This window comes from Labeo rohita, chromosome 10, assembly GCF_022985175.1.
Source record: "Labeo rohita strain BAU-BD-2019 chromosome 10, IGBB_LRoh.1.0, whole genome shotgun sequence".
Classification (NCBI taxonomy): domain Eukaryota; kingdom Metazoa; phylum Chordata; class Actinopteri; order Cypriniformes; family Cyprinidae; genus Labeo; species Labeo rohita.
In genome coordinates, this window is record NC_066878.1 from 4,887,752 (window position 1) to 4,911,396 (window position 23,645).

General features: G+C 36.4%; 1 protein-coding gene across 1 annotated transcript in view; it reads right to left on the minus strand.

Moving 5' to 3' along the window:
- The window catches only part of fryb (furry homolog b (Drosophila)), a 63,542-nt gene that overhangs the window by 28,417 nt on the left and 11,480 nt on the right, over positions 1 to 23,645 (minus strand). The window contains 26 exon segments of the mRNA XM_051120535.1: positions 403 to 575; positions 757 to 848; positions 1,001 to 1,058; positions 2,621 to 2,745; positions 2,825 to 3,014; positions 3,134 to 3,393; positions 3,591 to 3,677; positions 4,910 to 5,095; positions 5,623 to 5,857; positions 5,940 to 6,047; positions 6,260 to 6,392; positions 6,494 to 6,538; positions 6,541 to 6,664; positions 6,898 to 6,984; positions 7,113 to 7,221; positions 7,403 to 7,506; positions 9,250 to 9,351; positions 11,100 to 11,198; positions 11,321 to 11,413; positions 11,504 to 11,672; positions 14,157 to 14,237; positions 14,428 to 14,507; positions 15,613 to 15,703; positions 16,504 to 16,643; positions 18,591 to 18,644; positions 20,761 to 20,951. Coding sequence (XP_050976492.1) covers positions 403 to 575; positions 757 to 848; positions 1,001 to 1,058; positions 2,621 to 2,745; positions 2,825 to 3,014; positions 3,134 to 3,393; positions 3,591 to 3,677; positions 4,910 to 5,095; positions 5,623 to 5,857; positions 5,940 to 6,047; positions 6,260 to 6,392; positions 6,494 to 6,538; positions 6,541 to 6,664; positions 6,898 to 6,984; positions 7,113 to 7,221; positions 7,403 to 7,506; positions 9,250 to 9,351; positions 11,100 to 11,198; positions 11,321 to 11,413; positions 11,504 to 11,672; positions 14,157 to 14,237; positions 14,428 to 14,507; positions 15,613 to 15,703; positions 16,504 to 16,643; positions 18,591 to 18,644; positions 20,761 to 20,951 — 3,216 coding nt within the window.

Sequence of the window (23,645 nt, forward strand, 5' to 3'; positions counted from 1 at the left end):
AGGCTGCTTGTGTGTCAGAGGGGATGTCGTGCTTTGCTGGTCTGAGGGTTTTCTTGGTCAGTCAGCACGTATTAATCAGAGCCAGCACAGTTCTATTCATAGCTCTGCTCCTGGGCCTTTAATAAGTGACTCATTCTGTGTTAGAGCCTATTGAGCCTTTGAAAAGGCGGCTTGTTTGGATAACCTTAGACACTAAGACCCTTGTATCAATGGTTCTATTATATCAGGTAAAATATCTGACCTACTCTCATTAGGATCTGTGATATCATGGAGTATATTTGGGAGTATTTTCAGTATGTACTGAACACTGGGAAAGATATTTGAGATGCTAATGGAATGGACATATCTGATTAAAAGCCTTAAATAGATTAGGGATATTCAAGTATTGGCTTTATGTTTCACCTGGAACACACTGGATAAGGTTAGCCACCATTCCACTGAAATGGGCTCTCATGTCTTTCAAAATGTCCAGCTCTTTGTCATTCTCTGCCTCTAACAGCATCCGGGTCAGATCAACATACTCCAGAAAAAGGGCTCCTAGAGCCAGGGAATCTCGTTCCAATGCCCCATTGGTACTGCAGAGAGGGAAAAAAAACAGATGAACAAGGGATTTTTACAAGACTTTCTCTTTCCCTTTTCATTTAACAGAGGTCAAAGATCTGCTTTGTTGTGAAAGAAGATCAGTTTAAAAAGGTAAACCCAGGATTTGACTACTTAAGTCTACAAAACCAGTCTGGGGTGAGTGGACAAGTTCACCTGTCACTGATGACCCCTGAGTCAGCAAGAAGCTCAAAGATACGCAGCAGCTGCAGCCGGAGCAGATCTCTTCTCTCTCTACGCTTCTTATTCTACCGAGACACAAAGAGAGAATATCACAGTCAAGTTAAATCTAAAAATGCACATGAACTCTGCCACTGCACTATTGACCAAACAACACACAGTATGTTATCTAAGGGATTTCCACAGTTTCCACAGAGCTGCATTAGGACAGAGTGCATACCTCAGGTCTCCTCTCAAGAGCTTCTTTCATTAGAGGATGGAGTTCTTCCACCAGCTCCCTAATCAAACACACATGTATGAAAGAGTCATAAGAAACCCGCAGAATGAAAATAACGTGAATATTTCCATAAATATATTTTGACTACAAAGCCTGGTGTGAATACGCTTTTATTCTGCAGTGTGCTGCTATGAATTCATAACTGACATTAAATGTCAAAATTAAAATCAATATGTCTAGGGTTGAAATTTATTTAAGTTACATTAAATAGTTTGCTCTCAGTGTTATTCTAATATTTATTTACACTAGTATAATATCTGTTAATATTTTGAATGTGTTTCATTTTTATATTTGCTGTTTTCATTTTCATTTTAGTTTATATTTTAGTAAATTTTTTATGTGATTTATCTATCTATTTATCAAGAGAGAGAGAGGGCCCTACGGAAAACACGGATGGAATTGTGAAATCCAGTCACAGAAATTGGAATTTACTGTATAATGCAGAATGTCATGGAATTTGCCAAATTTTGGATGAATAAATCAAAAGTAGGACAGTAAGATTAAATCAAAATTGTATTAATTTAATTAATTAATTAATTAATTTTTACTATTTAAAATAACATTTAAATATTTATTTAATTTCTAGAACTGGTGATATTGTCATATCATACATGATAGTACTACCATAATAATAACTTTTTTTTACCAGAATTTATTTACCAGACAAATGAAAAAATACAGTATTTCTAATATATACATATAAACTTTTTTTATATAATCAATTAATCTGAACTCATTTTGATTATAAAAATGTAATGAAACCATTAAAATGGAATCCAGAAAATAGATGGGAAACACAAAATTTGGTAAAAATAAAACTGAATTTAAGAAAAAAAAAAAGAGAATGTTTTATAGGACCTTAAACTGTTGTTTTTGTTAAACTTTTAATAAACTGCTGTTAAATTGTGCATGTTTCATGATTTCTATTAATCAGACATGCTTTTTGATTAACATATATTTTTGTAACCATTAAAACAGAGTCTAGAAAAATGAAAACAGAAAAAAACTACATCCAGAAAATTTTGAAAAAAAAATAAAATGGAATTTGGGAAAAAAATTATTTTAGTAGTTAAAATTTCACAGAATTCTAATATTCTAAAAGTTCTAGTACTGCTTTTTTTATTCTATGATTCTGTTAGCTTTTCATCTAATATTTATATTTTATTTCAGCTGTATTAAAATTACATTTAGTTTTAGAATTAGACAACAACAAGGCCTGTGCTTCGGTGAACTACTAGAACAGTCGAATGGAATCTGTAGATATCTATCGACATCTAAGTAACGGCACATGTCAGAATGGAATGACAGTCATCTCTGCTATTTTGTTTGACACACACATTACTTGCTGCTCTTTTCATTTGCTCAAACACCTCACATTTTTCACAGCTTCCTCACTGCGTGTGACAAAAGACCAGAGTTGCCAGAGTTCTTTGATATATCTGATGTAAAACTCTCCTGGTTTAAGAAATAACCCTATGAAAACTATAGAAATCTGCTTTTAAAGGAAATTTTGCTAAATAACTCATTAGAATGAGAAAGATGCTTCTTTATTAAAAACAATACCTGAACACAAGGGAATTTGTTCGTCCAAAGCCAAGGACTAGAGATTCTGTGATCTCTAAACTCTCCGATCTCATGAGAGGAACCAGCTGTTTCAGGAGCCACGCCACTGATGGTGTGCCTATCACCTGATCACAAACACATACATGTTTGTGACATCACAGTTCTTTCTTTTTCCAAATCATGACTGCTACGAGTTTAACATACCTTGTTGTCATACGTGACACTGCCATCGGGTGTGGTAGCCATGATTTCAGGTGTAGAGGCTCTCAGGTGACCCGGACTCATGATGCTAGGTTTGGCAACACCGAGGCACATTATCAAGTAATTCCTCCAAAGCGTCACATAGCCATCAGCTGGACCAGGCGTGCTGGTCTTTTTGGCGTAAACGGGACTGCTGCAGGAGAGTACCAAAGGGGCTCAAAAAGTCTGTTTTTTAAACTCTCATTTTACTGACAATACTCAAAAAACAATTAAAACGGTATGTTTAAGAGTGAAGATAATCAAAAAACTCACTTTGGGTCAACTAACGGCATTAGTAGCTGTAACCGTGTGAATGCGTAGGGCCAGGCGTAGCTGAGCGCTGTGGGGCAGTGCTTAGGGAGGTGCTCTGGCCTTAGGAAGCTGTAGAGACAAAGCACCCAGGGGTCCTTCACAGACTGGGCGAAGATCCACACGTGAGACGGGCTCTTTACGTCATAGTGGCTGTTAACCAGACGAGCGTTCCATTCTACCAGCCACTGCAGATCCACGTGATGACTCATGGGCAGAGTGGCCTTCACAGAACATAGATTTTAATAGCTGAACTTGAGCAAGCATGCATGAGTGTTATGACTCTACAGACTCTACAAACATTCTGTGCCTTGTGGCACAAATCAATTTTATGCAAGTAGAGGTCAATACTGAAAACGACACATAAACATATGGATACACAAACAGAAACACATCCGCTGGACTAATGGGAAATGCTTACTGAGTCAGAGACGGCCACATGGACGAAGCTCTCCAGCACGCTGGGGGCCAGTTGGTCCATAACCTCGATCATGGATTTATCGTCATCCTGAGAACAGAAATGACAGCCGTGAAGCTCTTCTAAAATAATGTATTGCTTTATACTAACAGGTCTAGTACTGATTAGTTTAGGAGGATTTTACATTGAACATTCAGTTGAACACAATTACATTCAATACAATCAGTCAGAGTCAACCTAATGTTTCTGTATGTTTTAAATTGTTACCAATGAAACTAATTTCTTTCATTTTCTATTAAATTCTCTTTTTGCATTCAATATTACTCTACTGTTTTTATATTGCTATCTTTTTCTGTTCTATGTTACTTGCTATATTTCTGTTCATTTCTATTCTATTTCCTTTTTCTATTCTGTGCTTTCTTATCTTATTCTTCTCTGCTCTATTCTATTTCCTTTCTTCTGTTCCATGCACCTTTTTCCTTACTTTTCTGTGTATTTTTTCAGATTCTATTATATCTTTTCTGTTCTCTTTTTTATTTCTTTACTCTTTCTAATTTTCATTCCATTCTGTTCTGCATTCTGTATATTTCTGTTCTATTCTATTTTATTTTATTGTTTACTTCTATTTCTATTCTATTTTTTATTGTATTTTGTTTGTTCTATTTCTGTTTGTCAATGTTCTTTTCTATTCTATTTTGTTTCATTCTGTTCTTTTTCTAATCTATTCTATTTTTATTTTAATTTTTACTACTACTTTTTTCTATTGTATTTACTTTTTCTATTCTACTGTCATTTTCTATTCTATGCTACTGTATCCTATTTCCTCCTGTGCCATCTTTTTTGTTTCTTTAAAATGTTCTTTTTGTTTTTAGATTCTATTATATCTTTTCTGTTCTTTACTCTTTCTTTTTCAAATCTAATTCTATTCTGTTCTATTTTATTTGTTCTATTTCTGTTTGTCAATATTCTTTTCTATTCTATTATGTTGCGTTCTTTTTCTATTCTATACTATTTTTAGTACTTGTTTTTCTATTCTATGAGATTATAATCTTATCTGTCCCTTTCTCTTTTATGTCTATTTTGTGTGTAATTTCTTTTTTATTTCTTTACTATTTTATCTTTTATCTTTTTAGATTCTATTCTGTTCTGTCTTTTGTCTATTCTACTTGTTTTTATTACATTCTCTCTTTTTCTATAATATTTGATTCTACCTTGTTCTGCGTAGTTCTGTTCTAATTAGCTGTTTGGTTTAATTAGTTAGCTAATTAGTGTTTTTTTGTTTTTCTTGCCTAATCTGCTAAAGTTCAAGCAGTTTGTCTCACCTCGGCTTGTCCGATGGCTGCAAACAGGCAGCGTATCTCTCGGAGGACGGACACAGCCAGTTTGCGGGTGCTGGTCTGGCAGGAGCACAGCAGTAGCAGGGCCAGACCCTCCACAGCATGCAGCACCGTAGAGTGAGGACTGCGCTCGGGCGGCAGTCTGGAGCTCCCACTGCTCTGAGCTCCCATCTGAAGTCAACAAATACATACACATACACACGGTCTTACCCACAACTCCCACGAAATGTTTACACTGGCTAAGTATGTAAAGCCAGCAAAGAAATTTTCACTAGAGCCCTGCATTCCAGCCCGAGCCCAACGGGCCCCGACTTTCGTGTTTTCGATTTGTTTTGTTTCGTTAAGTAATAATTTAAAGTTTTCTATGGATATATTTATCATGAACTGTTTTATATATATTAATTTTTTTAGGCAAGTCGTGATGATTTGAGAAGGCAAAAAGATTATTAGTGTTCCGCTGGCCGCTTGGTCATTACTTTTGCATCGTTTTTCTAAATTAACTTTAACCGAAATGAAATATAATCACTTTGCCATTACATACAAAACTGAACTTAATAGCTGAAACAGTAGTATAAGCTGTTTTGGGAGAAGGGGGGCAGGCTTGGGCCTGAGCATCTTGGGCCAGGGCCGGGCTAGGGCCTATATTTAAGGCCCGTGCAGGGTTCTAATTTTCATGCAAAGCGTCAAGCGGCACATACCTCCGCAGAGCGTTTTCCAGGCGCCTGTATTGCCAGCCTCCACTGCGTCAGGAAATGCAGCAGCAGTTTAACGGATGAGTCCTGCAGGCCCTGCTGTGTGTCTTGCACTTCACGCAGCAGGAAGTTAGTGTACCCGAACAGCACGTCTTCTCGCCAATCGGAGAAGTCCAGCAGCAGACTCTGTAGGGAATTCTGAGCAATGAGTCTGAGCTCATCATCCATGTGGACCGTCAGCCTGCAGAATGCAAAAAGAAAAGCAATCAGTGACGACTGAAGCTTTTTATTATTTTTTATTTAGGGTGTTTGGTGAATCTCACCTGGCCAAGAGATCGATGAGCTCAATTTTGGACAGGCCATCTGGCAGAATACGGGGAATAGCCGCAACACACGTCCGGAACAAGTCAATCTTCGGTTTTCTCTCACCCCTGACCCGAGACAGAAGGGATGAGTTACGCAAAAGTAAACAGAGAAACAGAGAAAAGAGAAACTCAAGGAAACAGGAAAAAAAGAAAATGTCAAACTGTCTAAACAGGGTGTGTGGGCTGAACGTGACTCATAAGTCATCTGTTTGTGAGCTTTTCCTTCACCCACTCAGAGACAAATAATAGGTGGAGGCAGGCCAGTAAAAGCTGTTTACGTGATCATGTCCTCAGGTTCCTTGTTGAGCATCTGGGCATTGGTGAGCATCATGCAGCGGCCCACCTCCTTGTCCAAGTGTCTCAGGATGTTATCAATGGCCTTCCTGACCTGGGAGTAATACAGTGCCATACCTGCAGGGAACGGCAGAAATAATCCAGACTGTAAAAAACTGTAACACGTACAACAAACTCAAGCACGCACAGGCAGGTGTTCGCAATATAAGTGGCCTGACCTATAAGTTTTGCTTCCTCCTCAGTTAGAGTTTTGCTGAGGTAGGTTTTTTCTTCTTCAGTGTGTTCCCAGAAGGCAAAGTGGCCCCTGTGTTCGGCATGGGTGGTTCACCATCTTTCTGCTGCAGGTTATCGGCTATGACGAGGAATGCTCTCAGAGCGATGTTCATTCTCTGAACACACAACACAAACATCAGAAAATAAACCAAATATGCATTTCCTCATGACAGATCTCAACTCTGTCTATTGACATTAATGTGTTTGTATGGGTTTACTTATTTATTACTTTTTTTTTTTAGAATTTTATACATTAGAATGTTCTAGAATTTATAACTAAGCTTTATTTAAAAACATTACAACATCTAAAGTAAACATGCAAGTGTGTACGTGTGAATATTAACATTACCTCTGGATTTAAACTGAAAGCTTTGGCTGATTTTCCAACGCTCAGCAGATCACATATTATTTCTTTCATTGCAAAATCCAGCCTTTCCTGTAGTAACAACAGAAACAAAGATGATATTACTTTGTGTTATATGATAAAGCCATGCCACAAAAACTCAATTGTGTATTATTTTCTTAGATGAATATCAGGTGTATAAAGGTGTGTTGGTGTCAAACCTGGGCAATGAACTGAATTATCTTGACAAAGATGTTGAGTGGCATGTCTCTAGGAACGACGCTCCGTGAACCCTTAGGGAACAGTGTTGATATGATTGAGGTGAGGCGGCTGGAATAGATGAAAAGATAAAAAAATGTCATATTAACAGATGTCAATCATCAGAAACAACATGATCAAATCTTTTTCTTCTTCTGTCAGTGAATGCATTTGAAATATCTATTATCTTTCTTATGTTAGAAATACATTTCTTAATTTGTGGCTTATATGTTTCTGATTTTCAATACGCTACCTTTGTGTTGCAGTGTTGCTTTCACATTTGATTCGGATCATGTAGACCCACAGCAGCCGATAGAGAGATTCAAGTGCCACCCGGGCCATTTTATGGTCTTTGTTCTGAAAGAAAAGTACACCATTTTGTATATTTTCCACTAATTCTACTATTTGCATTAGTTCAACAACAAGAAAAACCCTTCAAACAACAGATCAGCTTTAAAAAAAACAAACAAAACAATACAACAACAAACAAAAAAATAATAAGAAAAAAAATACATATATATACACTACCAGTCAAAAGTTTTTGAACAGTAAGACTTTTAATGTTTAAGAAGTCTCTTTTGCTCATCAAGCCTGCATTTATATGATCGAAAGTACAGCAAAAATAGTAAAATACTGAAATATTTTTACTATTTAAAATAACTGCTTTCTATTTGAATATATTTTAAAATGTAATTTATTCCTGTGATTTTTTAGCATCATTACTCCAATCACATGATCCTTCAGAAATCATTCTAATATTCTGATTTGCTGTTCAAAAACATTTATTATTATTATTATGTTAAAAACAGCTGAGTATTATTTTTTCTATTCAATTCTTTCTATTTTAAATATTGATAATAATAATAATATGATTATTGAACAGCAAATCAGTATATTAGAATGATTTCTGAAGGATGTGACACTGAAGACTGGAGTAATGATGCTGAAAATTTAGCTTTGATCACAGAAATAAATTACATTTTAAAATATATTCAAATAAAAAGCAGTTATTTTAAATAGTAAAAATATTTCACAATGCTACTGTTTTTGCTGTATTTTATATCAAATAAATGCAGGTTTGGTGAGCAAAAGAGAATTCTTAATAAAAAATTTCTTACTGTATTATATATATTATCAGTGCAATCTTTACTTTTTATTTTTGGGGGGCATTTTTATGTTATAGGAAAGGTCCACGAGGCGGGACTCGATCACAGGACACAATCACGGGCCACCCGAAGCACAGTTGCGCCATATGTCGGCGCGCTGCCCACAAGGCTATGGGTGCCAACTAGCAGTGCAATCTTAATAGAAATTTGAATACTTTTCTTTGTATTGTTTTAATATATTACAGGTATATCAATAAATGTATTCTATTGTAAGTATGTTTACTGGCAAGACTGATTAAAATGTTTGATGTTTCTTGGCTTTGGAGTTAATTTTCTCTGGACTTTTGACCAAACGTAGGCACTGAAGCAAACATAACAAGTCAGCAGCTCTCAGAGTTAGACTAACTGCAGCAGACCACCGCAATACAACATGACAACTGACTGAAAGACACTGAGAGATAACAGAAATCAGATAGGAGCTGAAAGCTTGAAAGAAAGATCCAGCATCTTGTTGAACATCAATGCCAGAGGGCCTCTGAGTGCTGCACTTCATGCTTGTTATTTTGCACTTCCTTTCTCTTGCCCCGACTCATTTCACTCATTCTTTCGTTCTGCTTCTCTCACACCCCGACACAGGTACAGAGACCAAAGTGCTGAGTACGGAATGTACAATGAAACGTTAAATCTAACGATAAAGGATTCTCCCGTCCTCCCCTTCAAGTAAACAAAACCTTTGTGCAATTTGCTGTCCTCCCACTGCATTTCACACATTTTTAACAGCTATTTGCTTGTAACGGCTGGACTTTAAATATCTGTGCACTTGACTGATGGGCTCCAATGGTTAACTTGCGATCACATGATGCTTACACAACCGCCTTGCACAACAAAACTGCGTTCATTTTTCCACGTGAGCTGCTTTAATGTGCTCATCCATAATGTGACGTCTTCTCAGGTCTATTGTGTCACGAAAGCTTTGTGGATAACAAAGACTCACTTTCAGGTTGGACAGGCAGTTGTTGAGAAAGACGTGCCATCTGTTTAGAAAGATCTGCTTCTGGCTCACACACAGCAGACACGTTACCAACGGATACAGAGCCTGAAAAAGAAAAAAAGACAAATAAATGATTACATTATATGTCCCTACACACACAAATTCCTACTCAAGTCATTATTAACCACAGTAACAAGAATTATAATTAAAAATACCATAGTGCTAACAAGTCTGAGCTATAATCAAAGGAGGTATGCATTTAATAGCACAAAAATAATTGCAACAACCATGCTACTATGGTTTCATTAAAAAAATTAACCAAGAAAACGCACATTTACTCTTATTTATTATTATTATTTAAGTGTATATGGGTATTTTTGGGTTGGGACCTACACTTTAACAAGCACTGCTCTCAAACATATTTTAGAAAGTACACTCCTGTCATAATAATTTTCCACTTGAGTTGTTATCTTTAAGCTGGATTGTAAAATATTTAGTGGCAGTTTGTGGCAAACAAATCAACTGAAACAATGCCCTTTAACAAGAATGTCAAAATGCACAACACATGCACATCACACAGCTATGTGCCACAGGTTAGGAATGTATGAAATCAACAGTTGTTATGATAACTTTTGAAAATGTAAAAAATTTGTGATGGTCTATTTGAAACATCACAGAAAGCAAAAACATGTCAGCTATGAGCCAATTACTGTAGATGCATCTCCCTCTGCTGCTCTCAAGCATGGGAAAACCGGGCTCTACGCTTACTTTTCTTTTTAAGAGCACTTGTGCTTGTAACTTTAATGATTTAGGAGCACAGTCAAAATTTTAGGAGCACCTTCTAATCAATAATCATCAAAAACATTGATAAAAAATTAGCCTTCCCATTATGACTCCTTTGACTCCTAAAAGTGATTTAAAGGGTAATTTTGTTTTTACCTTGTAATGGCATTTTTCTAACTTTATTAAAAGTATGTCATTTTTTATGTCAAATTTTTAAGAAAATTATTTTTTTTATTAAAACAACAGAATAAGAACAAGTAGAATAAGAATAAGTTACCAATCAAATGAAATCAGTATTAACAAAATTAATTTGTATTACAGCGGTGGCACAGAAGAACACAAAAGTGTTTGTAGGTGTATTTTTAGATGTTTAATAAGGCTCAGAGGTATAGAAATATTACATGATTTAAGTAACTGAAAAGATACTTTAAAAACAAAACTAAAACTGCCAGTAGGTGGCGGCAAATCACTGATTTAATTACAGAAACATTCATTCATTTGATTCGTTTGAATGGCTGATTCATTCAGGAAAAAAGCAAGTGACTGTCTTAATAAATGGGAAATTGAATCACTGACTCACTAGATTCGTTTAAAAACACACGTTCATTCATAAAGGAAACAACGCTGTGTCTGAATGGAGATGTGCAGCGGCTCAGTTGTGACTTGTTTCAAAGTATTTTTGAAGATGAAACAGAGCAAAATCAGGTAGTGGTGTTATAGTCAGACAATGTAACTCACTTAATATTATGTTGTTATCTTGTTATTTAAATGTTGTGTTAAACCGATATCTTATTTACAATCTCCCTTAAAATTCATTCAAAGCTGTCACTCATCTTAGCTCATCGCGATCTCACAAAGTTCCATTATAGTCAATGAAGCTCTCTACACTGCATAATGAATCTCTTATTTACACTCTCTCTACACTTTGTTTATGAAAGGATTTGTGAAACATGTCTGTGATACATTACTCAACGTTACCAAAACACATAGAAACCTTTGAAGTTCCCCTCAGCGCAAACACAGATACGCTGGTTGCACTGTAAGGCCCTGGAAAAGAGAGTGAGACTTGCCAGAGAGTGTTTCTTCCTGGATGACAGGTCTAACGTTGTGTCGTAGAGGGTCTCCACAAAGTTCCTCAAACAGGGCACATTCACTTCATTCTTCACCGTCTGAAGAGAAGCATCACGTTGAGAATGAATTACAATTTGGACAGGAAACTCATTACGTTATTTAAATCTTCAATATTTAAAGCATTCAAACAATTAGCTGCAGCAGAGACGGCTGTACTTACTGCGGCTACTGGGACGAGTATCTCTACAAAGAGTCCAGCCAGAGAGTGTTTAATGTCCTTATCTTTCACCTCCAAGAAATACTGAGCACATTCCTATAAACATGTAACAGTAAAAGAGAATGATTTTTATTTATCATTGTGTAAACTGTTTGTCTATTAACGTAGAATTGTTTCATTGTGTACCTGCATAAACTGGAATGACGCTTCAAAATCTTCCACTGGGTACATTTTAATGCGAAAGAACTTGACACCCATAATGAGGCTGATGGTGCTCTGGACCACATATGGGCTCTGCTCTTTCTGCCTGAGCTCCTTCAACTCTGAGATGAACTTCTTCCTCACTGCAGGAAACCTGAGAAGAATGAAAGAGAGGTATTGATATTTATAAAAAAAAAAACAGCAGAGTTATTGTTTGATTCCCATTGCAGTGGAGATTTAACCGTAAGATGTTGCTTGTTTATTATACCTTTGTAGAGCCCTATGATTTCTACAATGCAGAAAACGTGGACGGAATTACACAATCCAGTCATTAAAATGGAATGTCAGGGAATTTGCCAAACTTTGGATGAATAAATTAAAAGTAGATCAGTACACTTAAATCAAAACATGATATGGACCAGCGTCTGAGAATGTTAGGCTGCAAAAATACAATTTAAATATGAATCTTGCATGTTGTGCATGTGTGTGTAAATGAATGGCACAGACACAAGATTTTGTTTATTACACACATACTGAAGCATGTGACGCTTGCTGTGTTTTCCGCCTCTGCCACCTCAATAACCAAGTACATGAACACATAAATATATCTCTAGAACTGCAAATCACTTCATAAACATTTTACAGTTTCTTTTGAGAATTAATATCTTAATATTACTGTATATACAAACAGAAACTACAAGGTCTTTACAGCAACCCATCAAAATAAAAGTTCGGTTTAACTTGAAGAAATGGTGACAGAAAAAAATATTACTGAATGTGATGATAACACTACTAATAATAGAATTATTATTAAAACATTATTTTTTAAAGAAATATTTACCAGAATTTATTCACCAGAAAAAAAAAAAAAAAAAAAAAAAAAAAAGTATAAAATAAAATAAAAAGAAATGATATATTTTTAATGTTTTTAATCAATTAACTAGAGATGCTTTTGATTATTAAAATTTTATGAAACCAATAACTCCAGAAAATTAATGGAAAACACAGAATTTAGTAAAAATAAAACTGAATTTGAGAAAAAAGCATTTCAGTGGGCCATAAAAATGTAATTTTTGTTAAACGTTTAATAAATTGCTGTTAAATTGTGCAAGTTACATGATTTCAATTAATTTCAGTTTTTGTTTAATATAAATTAAGAGTTAATTTGCAAAAAAAGTCAAAAAATTAAGTTTTTTATTGTTATCATGTTTTTATTGTGTTAGTCAGCTGTATTTTTAGTTGTTTTTGCTTAATCAAAATAAACCAACTGCAATTTGATTGAGATTAATTGGAATGCACAATGAAAAAACATGATTTTTGAAAATTGTTAAAAACGAGTTATCTGTATAAACTCTTTATATATATTTTACATTTAACCATTAAAACAGAGTCTAGAAAAATCTAAACAGAAAAAATGGAATCTGGAAAAAAATAAAATAGAATTTGGGAAAAAATAAAACAGATTTAATAGGGCCCTGTCTTTGCAAAATATATCTTATGATAAACTGCTTACGATGTTACTCATTTTAAGTCTACATGAGTAAATGCAAATTTATGCTGAAGCTAAAAACAGCAAGACATGAGCAAAGATGTCAGTCTACATTTGTACATAACTTCGCATAGCATCCCATGTCTGCTTTAGATAGATTGACCAAAACTCAAATTTCAGACTTTAAACTTGCATCTTGTCTATTCAATACTTGTCTGTCTTTTAATTGTCTTCATTTGAGGGCTTTTCTCAGTATGCATGATATATGCAACCAAACGGCAATTAATTCAGTCAAATTTACGATGGGAAGCCCAAGTTTAAATCCATACAACCAAAGTCAGCAGATTCTGCCTGGCCAGGACTTGGATGTTTCTTGTACATGTGTTAGGGAGTGTTTGTGTGTTTGTGAGTTCACTCTGACAGAAGGAGAGATCTTCAACCCTATATTTAGAAAGGCATCTGGAGGGGGAATAGGGAGGCATCTCTCTCTGCAAGACTCGATGTTTGTTTTAGGTGTGCTACAAACTAACTGGCTACTTTCCCACTCAGAGAAATAAAGTAACAATGTGTATTTACACTGTACACACTGTTTGACTGAATTATGCTATTTATCATGTACTGTACTAGGGAGAAAATGCACAGACCCATGCATACCTAACATGTCATTCGACTTCAACAGACACATGTAGACGCCAGAATTTTAAGACTTCCTTATTATAAGGAACATTTTTCACACTATTAAATATGGAAAGAGGCCATTACTGTCAGATCTGGCGCTCTCATACTGATAGGGAGATGCTCCATCTTTGTGCGACACTGATGGAGCTCCCTGTGAACATGACGGGACGTCTCGTCTATCAGGGTAATGGCCTCCCATTAGTGCTTCATCTAACACTAGACACTCTGTCACAGGAAGAAGAATGCCGCCATCATTTCGAGCTTAAAAACCAGGTCACTGGCTTTAACAGGAATCATGGATCCATCCATTTCGAGTTGAGGTGGGAATTTTATTGCAAGAGAAAGTGGTTTTGCTTCAGGACCCGTGACCCAATACAATATCAAACCAAAGTTTTACTGGTCCAAAATCTCACTCCACATAACTGTAACTGAAACTTTAAATATGTTCTTCTTGGCTGCTTCATAATTTACCTGGACTGGGCCACGACACCGACAACCTCTGCATACAGATCAGCCACTATGTGCATGTTGGTTGTGTTGGGCCCAAGGTATCTGCAGGACAGAGAAATATCGTTATTCTTACTGTCATTCTTAACGACACTTACATTTACAGTGAGTACACTCGACTGAGCGAAAATTAAAATGATGTAAAATGCTTATAATGCAGATTTACTCATGCAAACACACGCAGGAAAATAATGGATTATGGCGGATGGAGGAAATAACTTAAATGGATCGTTACCCCTCTTTGTACTTGAAGTGTTTGAAGGCCAAGTTAATGACTTCCTGAATGAGGCCATCCAGAAGAGGGTGAAGAGGGATCTACAAAGAAAAAGGATGAGTAAAAAGACATAAATTACCATAAATTAATACAAGATAACTAAATAAATACATTTAATTAATTGATCAATCTATTTATTTAGTACTTTAAATTAAATAAGTACAATAAAATACAATGTAAATTAGTAAATCAAATTTAAATAAATTAAATCAATAATTATACATTATATACTACCAGTCAAATGTTTTTTAATAGCAAGATATTTAATGTTTTTAAAGAAGTCTCTTCTGCTCACCAAGCCTGCATTTATTTAATCCAAAGTACAGCAAAACAGTGTAATTCTGAAATATTTTTACTATTTAAAATAACTGCTTTCTATTTGAATATATATAAAAATTTAATTTTTTCCAGTGATCAAAGCTACATTTTCAGCACCATTATTCCAGTCTTCAGTGTCACGTGTTCTTTCAGAAATCATTCTAATATGCTGATTTGCTGATCAAGAAACATTTATTATCATTATTATAAATACTTAAAATAGTTAGTACATTTTTCAGGATTCTTTGATGAATATAAAGATCCAAAGATCAGCATTAATCTGAATTTTTTTTCTTTTTTTTAATAAATTATAGAAATTAATACTTTCATTTAGCAAGGATGTTTTAAATTGATCAAAAGTGATGATAAAGACATTTAAAGATTTCCATTTCAGATAAATGCTGTTCTTCTGAACTTTCTATTCATCAAAGAAACCTGAAAATCTGCTCAGCTGTTTTCAGCATAATAATAAATGTTTTTTTTTTTTTTTTTTTTTTTCAAATCAGAATATTAGAATGATTTCTGAAGGATCATGTGACTGGAGTAATAATGCTAAAAATTCAGCTTTGAAATCACAGGAATGAATTACATTTTTAAATATATTCAAATAGAAAATAGTTTTTTTAAATAGTAAAAATATTTCAAAATTGTACAGTTTTTTGTTGTACTTTGAATCAAATAAATGCAGGCTTAGAAAAGACTTCTTTTAAAAAAAAAAAAACATTAAAAAATCTTTTGACTGGTAGTGTACATACATAAAATCGTATACATTTCTGCTTCTTTTTTAAGACAGATTGTCAGTTTTGTGGTTGTTCGGTCATAACCTACCTGTTTTAAAACTTCAATAAGCACCAGTGAGAATATGAAGTCTATTGCTAAGTCCCTTCTTTCCATCAGATAATCTTTCTGTTGTTCATCACTGAAAGAAGGAATGAGAAGAAATTGAGTAAATCACATTTTTATAAACAACCATTGCTTGCCTAAGTCAATAATATAAACATGCTTCCGGGGTTTGCGTCATGAGAGCTTCTGAAATCCTCTGCGGTCTGTATTTGATTCTGAAGCACTGATGTAACCAAACCTAACTGCCAATAGCGTTATTTGATTACGGTCTGCGGACATGAGATCCCATATCACTGCTGAGGAATTTCTGCCTTGCCTTCACCACTAATATGTAGCAAAGAATTCAGACTAAGAAAATGTTTTAAGGGACTGGTTTCTAAATTACACTTAAAAAACATGGCTTGCATAAAAATGTCCAAAGGAAAAAAGATCCACCAGACGATGCTAATCTTGTTAGCGCAACTATTCAAAAACAGCGATCATCGCAGCCCTTTAGCTATTACTGGCCTAATGTCAGATGAGCTGCTGTGCAGAGCACTGCAGTAGAGATTGTATTTCATCAGATGAAGGCAAGGCTTCCTGATGACAGGCATCAATCATACGCTTCCATCCACACCAGATCACACATACATAAACACAAATATACTTTTCACACAACACATGTTAATATTAAATCAGATCTTACTGACTTAAAGAGTCAAATGAGACAAGCAGATACTTGACATTGTGCGTTCTAGTGTTACATCTATAGTATACACTGTAGACAGGGTGCTAACTTTCGCCATACGAGAGTTTGCACACTCTTAATGGCATACTAGCTAATATTTTCAAAAAGTTTTAAAAAACTAGTAACTTTAAATCTTGGTGAGGACTCACTTTTTGGACTTGGTGTTTGCACGTGGGCGGTACTCATGGGACTCATCTTCCAAGCCGTTCTGTCTTTTATACCAGTCAAACAGCGTCCGCAGGATGGAGGGAAGACAATACTCAGCAAGTGAGCTCATAGTGCTGATCAGCTGTTGGGAAACATAGGAAGTAACTTCAGGAAATTGTTCATCAGCTGTCACAGTGCTAACTGCGCAACACAAAATGCAAAGTGAATTAACTCAGGCTATGGACAGAATGGAATATTAGTATACTGCTTACTGTACAGTATATGCTGCATACCAACTATTTTATAAAAACAGTATATGAATCAGTATGCAGCAACCATATAACAACGGAAGTTATCAGGGTAATTTATACAAGCAGAAAATTTGCATATTGAGCACAATGCTTAATTTTAAAAACAGTGGGTAGTATGGTATGTCCAACATTGCTTGAATGTGCCCTTTTGAAAGATTTAATGTATTATATATTAATGTAATGTATTATATTAGACTGTAATGCTACGTCTCAATTTATATAGTATATACTATACTATATCTATATCCTATTATTCGAAATTATTCGAAATTCATACTTTTAGGGAATACTGTAGTATTAGCAGGCAAATTGAGATGCAGCTTAAATTAAATGTTATTATGGGTAGAATTCGGGTCTTCAGAAAACAGCCAGAATTGAGATCCAGGGAGTGGATGCGGTCATACAGGCTGGGCTAAACCAAATAGAGGAAGGGAGGGGAGTCTGGGCAGAGACGGCCTGGTATTCCCCCCCAACCACTGTGAGATGTTCATGCACACACACATTCAGGCTGCTTAAGAATTCAGTACAGAGGGGTAAAGTCGGGACAGCACAGCACCAACTACAGGAATGCTATTCTTAGGGTCTGACTGATGATGACTAAAAATCGACCAATAAAGGACAAGAAATGTTGGATGGTATTGAAGCAGATCATTTATTCTTTCTCAACATTACTTTATCATTTCTAGAGCTATCAATTTTTGGTGGAATGAAAACAAAAATACGTCTACAGTGCTAACTGTTTAATTGTGAGTGTATATCAGCCCAGCAGGCAAACAACAACATAAGACATCGATCTTTGGTTAAATTTCGGTTGTGATGTCAGGTGACCAAAATTGAATAGAAAAACAACATCTAATGACAACATTAATGTGATATACAATACCGACGTCAGTTGACGCTGATAATTAGTTGTGCAGGTTGTGTTTCAAAGTAACCAAAATCCAACGTTTGGCCAAAGTTATGAGCCTTTGTTATTTTTAGGTTGTGGCATTAACTAACTAAAATCCAACGTCAAGGCAAAGCAAGGCAATCTCAAGCCAATGTCAAACTGATGTTGGATTCTGACAACCCAATTTTTGTTTTTAACCAAAACGCAACATCTGTCCAACGTTGGAGGTTGACATCAAACTGACGTTGGATTCTGACGTCAACACGATTTTCGCTTTCAACACAAATGCAACATCTGTCCAAAATTGGAGGTTGGCATCAGCCTGATGTTGGATTCTGACGTCAACCAGATTTTTGTTTTCAACCAAAATGCAAAGTCTGTCCAACGCTGGAGGTTGACGTCAAACTGACGTTGGATTCTGACGTCACCCCGATTTTCGTTTTCAACCAAAATGCAACGTCTGTCCTATGTTGGAGGTTGACGTCAAGCTGACATTGGATTCTGACGTTAAACCCGATTTTCACTTTCAACCAAAATGCAACGTCTGTCCTACATTGGACTTTGACGTCAAACTGACGTTGGATTCTGACGTCAACACGATTTTTGTTTTCAACCAAAATGCAAAGTCTGTCCTATGTCGAAGCTTAATGTCAAACTGATTTTTGCTTTCAACCAAAATGCAACATCTGTCCTACGTTGGAGGTTGACGTCAAACTGATGTTGGATTTTGACGTCAACCCAATTTTCTTTTTAACCAAAATGCAACATCTGTCCAACACTGGGGTCCAACGTCGATCTGAAATTATATTGATGTCTTGTGCCTGCTGGGAGCCAGGATAAAAAGGTCTTAGATGTCAGGACGGATATGGGAAACGTCACTTTATCTCACCTGATCAAACTGTGGATCTTCTCCTCTTTGTAGAGATTTGGTTAGGGGCTTTTCCTGCAGAACATCAAAAAGAACATAGATCATTGGCTGCAGATTCCCATCTGGAAAACAATCTTTCTTTTGTAATGAATGAACTTGAAATAACATATACGCAGCACCACACAGAATCTAAACTCGCAAATCTTCACAGACTTGATTGTTTGTTTATTAACTTTTTCTCTGCCGCTAACTGATTTTTTTTTTTTATACGGTAGCATTCACAAACATCCACATAAAAAAAGAATGCATGAAGCTAGAATAAAGAGGCTCTGTTCTTTCTTTTGACATACTGCATGTTCAGATATTTATACCACAAAATATTCTGGGGGCCATGCAGTTTTTGTGAGAATGATCAAAAATGTTAACTTTTTTTAAAAAATGCTGCCAGAGAAAGAGTTCATTTTAGAGGCTAATTTTAATCAGGATACTCTCAGCTTTGTTGAACCCATTATTCCATGTTTTCGCATTATCAGTGATTGAAAGAGGTAAGCAAAGACTCTTATATACTGATTTTTAACACTAAAACAGCTGTAATACTCTGAAGTTCATTTATTTGATCCAAACAGGACTAAACTTAACTTAACTATCTTCTGAAGATGCCACAGCTTTAATGTGCAGGCGTGGAAAAGTAGGCCATGAAGCCAAGAGAACAACTTAACTAGGGTTGGGTCTGGAGGTCAAATCAAGTGATTAACCTCATAACACGCAGACACACTCGTGGACACACGCATGGATACTTTCAGGTTGACGAGGGTGGACAGGGTCAAATGTGAGCTGGGATTCTACAAACAGATTGAATATAGATGTCTACATCATGGCTGAATCTATAAATTGTGAACTGTATATTACTGGCTGTTGACTTGAAAATGGGCCTGATAAAACTCAACACCTCAACTGTGATGACAAAGTCATGAATGTGAACTTGATTCATTAGCTTAAAGCACGCTGTCTGGACGCAGTATGTCTGTGCACAGAGATATTAGTTAAATGGGTGTGCTGAGAACTTTGACTGCTTCCTGTTTGCTCTGTGAGCTTTTTGGCTTGAACATACCAAGTAGACGAAACCCATTCCTGTCCACTTAAATCTGCACTCCAGCATAATGGAATTACAGTGATACAGAGAGACCAGGCAACCTGAGCCACTGCAGCAAAAACAGACACAGTATCTCACGGCTATTAGTGCAGTTTGAAGATATATTGTGAAGTATTAACATCGATGCCTGCCAACTAAAGCAATTACAAATGAAAGCCACAGCAGAGTCATTAATGACTTGTATGCCAGGGCTGTTACATATCTTTCCTCCTCCACCTAATTGACTTAGACAGCATACTATACACTTCCTGTTTTTCTAGACTACTCAACATACCAGAGAATCAGCTAAAATGAGGCGTAAGAAAGCCTCAAACCAAACTCTGACTTGTGGTGACTGCTTTAATATGGGCTAGACGATATTTACAGTTGAAGTCAAAAGTTTACATACACCTTACAGAATATGCAAAATATTATTTTACCAAAATAGGAGGGACCATACAAAATGCATGTTCTTTTTTGTTTAGTACTGACCTGAATAAGATATTTCACATAAAGGATGTTTACATATAGTCCACAAGAGAAATAATAGTTGAATTTATAAAAATGACCCCGTTCAAAAGTTGACATACACTTGATTCTTAATACTGTGTTGTTACGTGAATGATCCACAGCTGTGTGTGTGTTTTTTTTTGTTTAGTGATAGTTGTTCATTAATCCCTTGTTTGTCCTCAACAGTTAAACTGCCAGCTGTTCTTCAGAAAAATTCTTCAGGTCCGACAAATTCTTTGGATTTTTAGCATTTTTGTGTATTTGAACCCTTTCTAATAATGACTGAAGTCTTTCTGAAGCATCAGTGAGCGTTTGAACCTTCTGTAATAGTTGCATATGAGTCCCTCAGTTGTCCTCAGTGTGAAAAGATGGATCACAAAATTATACAGTCATTGTTGGAAAGAGTTCAAAGACACAAAAACGCTGAAAAACCAAAGAATGTGGGAACTGAAGGATTTTTCTTAAGAACAGCAAATTACATCATAAGAGATGTTAAACTTTGTCTTGCCTGAAAAAAATCTGACATCAAAGAAAAAAAAGTTCTCTTACCAGTGGTTCTGCCATGATGATGCGTATTTTGCGTTCAGACAGGGTGGTGAAGTTGGCGAACAGGCTTTTGAGGACATACTCGCCAGGTTTGCTCTCAGGGTCCACGGTAACCGGCATGGTGGCAACAGGACCTTTCCTCTCGCCTGGAGCGCTGCTCACTTGGGGGAGGGGGCGCTTTCCTATGGGGGATGCTGGGAACGGACAAAAAAGCATGATTAGTTTATTACGGATCATTCTATACATGACTTGGTGGGCTGTGCACTGACAAACTCTGACATGTTATGTGGTGCATGAGTGAATACAACTGATTATTTGATCCCACACAGAGGCAAAAGTGCCTGGTCATCAAATGCTTTGAGATAGAATCGTCTTGTCAGATTAGCAGATATTTTGACAGATTTGAGATGCTGAAAGTGGTGCTGTCAGTGTTAGGGTTAAGGCCTGAGTCTGTGCCTTGAGAGCACCATCTCACATTGACCAGGGATGGAGCAGCTGGTGTTTTCATTTTTGGCAAGACCATGTCATCGCTCCCAAAGGGGGGAAGGGGGTCAGCAGGTTGGCCGGGGCCGGGGGAGCCCACGTCATGTGGCTGCAGGGGCTTCGAGCATGTGCTCCTCTTAGAATAGACCCCTGCAACCTTACAAGTCACAAGCTGCAAAACGAATAAAAAATCCTAACAGCAATATGAGAAGTTTAAGAGACTTGAAGTGACTTAAAATGAGGCATTTACCTCACAATGATGATTACATAAATGCTTTAATGAACAGTTATTACAGGGCTGTTAAAAAGAGCTCTCATTAACTAGTTTTTGCTCATTTAAAACTAAAGCAATCCATGTAGAAACAGTGATGCTCTGCTGCTTAATCCCACATTCAACCACCATCAAAAGTAGACAATTCCTCCACACAGTCACAGTTACACTTATTACATCTTCAATGTCAATTTAGTCTTCTAAAGAATATGTGAATGGTGTAAAACTTGTTGACATAGAGTTACAGTGTTGTGGATGTTTGTCAAAGTATTGCGCCTGCATGGATGTTTAGATATAGTTCGGAAATTCTTTCTGTATGCTTGAATGAAGAAATGCACTGTATGTCATGAGTTCGTGACCCGACACCAGGGCTCCACTGCTCAGGTCAAGGGTAGAACAATGGAATGATTACTTGTGCTAAATGACATGAGACAAACCACCTAGACGGAAGCCAGAATATTTAAAAGCTGTTCGATGCCTAGTTTCAAACAAGACCTAAACAGACATTGAACATTTGTTAATTGTCAGTTTGACCTTACTACATATGGTTCGCATGACAGTCATCTGTAAATAACATTAACATCAACTACGTTATTTATGGACAAATAGCGGATGTAGGTTGACACCTCCAAAGTTGCTGTTGAGCCTGAATGAGGAGGGGAGCTGAACTGTGAAATATTCTGCTTGCTTCATGAGCCTTGAACACACTATCAGGAATCCACAGAATGCAGCCTCCTTACAGCAAGCGTTGAGAACATGAACAACACCCACACACCCGCAGACCTTTCGCTCGGTGGCACCTACCAAGGCCCTTGATGAAGCTGATGACGCTGGCCCGACTCCACCGCACGGGAGAAAGCTCCATGATGCGCCCGTGTCAGTTTCAGTAATCCAAAACAAAACTAGCCCTCTACCTCCACCAGAGCGCCATACTTCCCATCTGTCTTCTCACCCTGTCTTGGTGGACCCGCACCATGCTGGGCAGCCGTATTAAACAGCCACGAACTTGGAATAGCAGGGCTTCGCTCTTGGAGTTATGGGAGCATGAGACCGCAAGTTCAAGGAAACACAGCCTTCCTGTGTAGCTCCTAGTAGACTTTTGATAAAAGCAATCCCTAACTGAGGAGAAGGTCAAGCTGGAATTCAAGCAAAGCCAAGAGAGAGAGTGAAAGTTTGAGCGAGTAAGAGAGAGAGGGTGGGAGGGACTATGTGGCGCTATATTTAACCTCAGCACTGACACACACTCTTCTAACACATTCATTGCTTTTTAACGGGAGTACACACAACTAATCTTCAAAACATGCATATATATAGAACTTGTAAATTTCAGTTAAATCTATAAAAGCATTACATTTACAATGCCCTTAATAAATACACATTGTGACACCATCACTGCACATTCCAATGAATCCAGTGGTATCCAGTGAAATGCATTGATGATTGTCACAACAGCCATTCTGATATCATATTTCTCTTCATCACTGCATTTCACTGGATACCACAGGATTCACTGGAATGCTCAGTTATGTCACAATAGCCATTCTGATATCATTTTTTATAACAGACCTATGATATCCAGTGAAATATGATGTCAGAATGGCTGTTGTGACACCATCACTGCACACTCCAGTGGATCCAGTGAAATGCAGTGACGATGTCACAACTTATTCTGATATCATTTTTATAACAGACCCTATGATATCCAGTGAAATATGATGTTGTGACACCATCACTGCACACTCCAGTGGATCCAGTGAAATCCAGTGAAATGCAGTATGTATTATTATGACATAAATGCACAAAAAAACCATAGTGGAACTAGTTTAAAATGAACAAATGGATCTCGTGAGCCACATCTTTTTGTCAGATGACCTATATACTCGTAATTTATCAGTCTAAACAATGTTTACCAAGTTTATATAATGACACCATCATAGAAAACCTAATAGTTCAAAACTTAACACTAAAATAACATCTTTTGCATACAAAAAGCATTATAAAAATGATATATTCAAGAAAAACTTTGCTTTCCAAACAAGGATATTTATATGTTACCAATGGAGGGTTAAATTTAGCCAAAGAAACACATTAGTCTCTAAACAACCGTTCAGTATATACACAATAATTATGATAC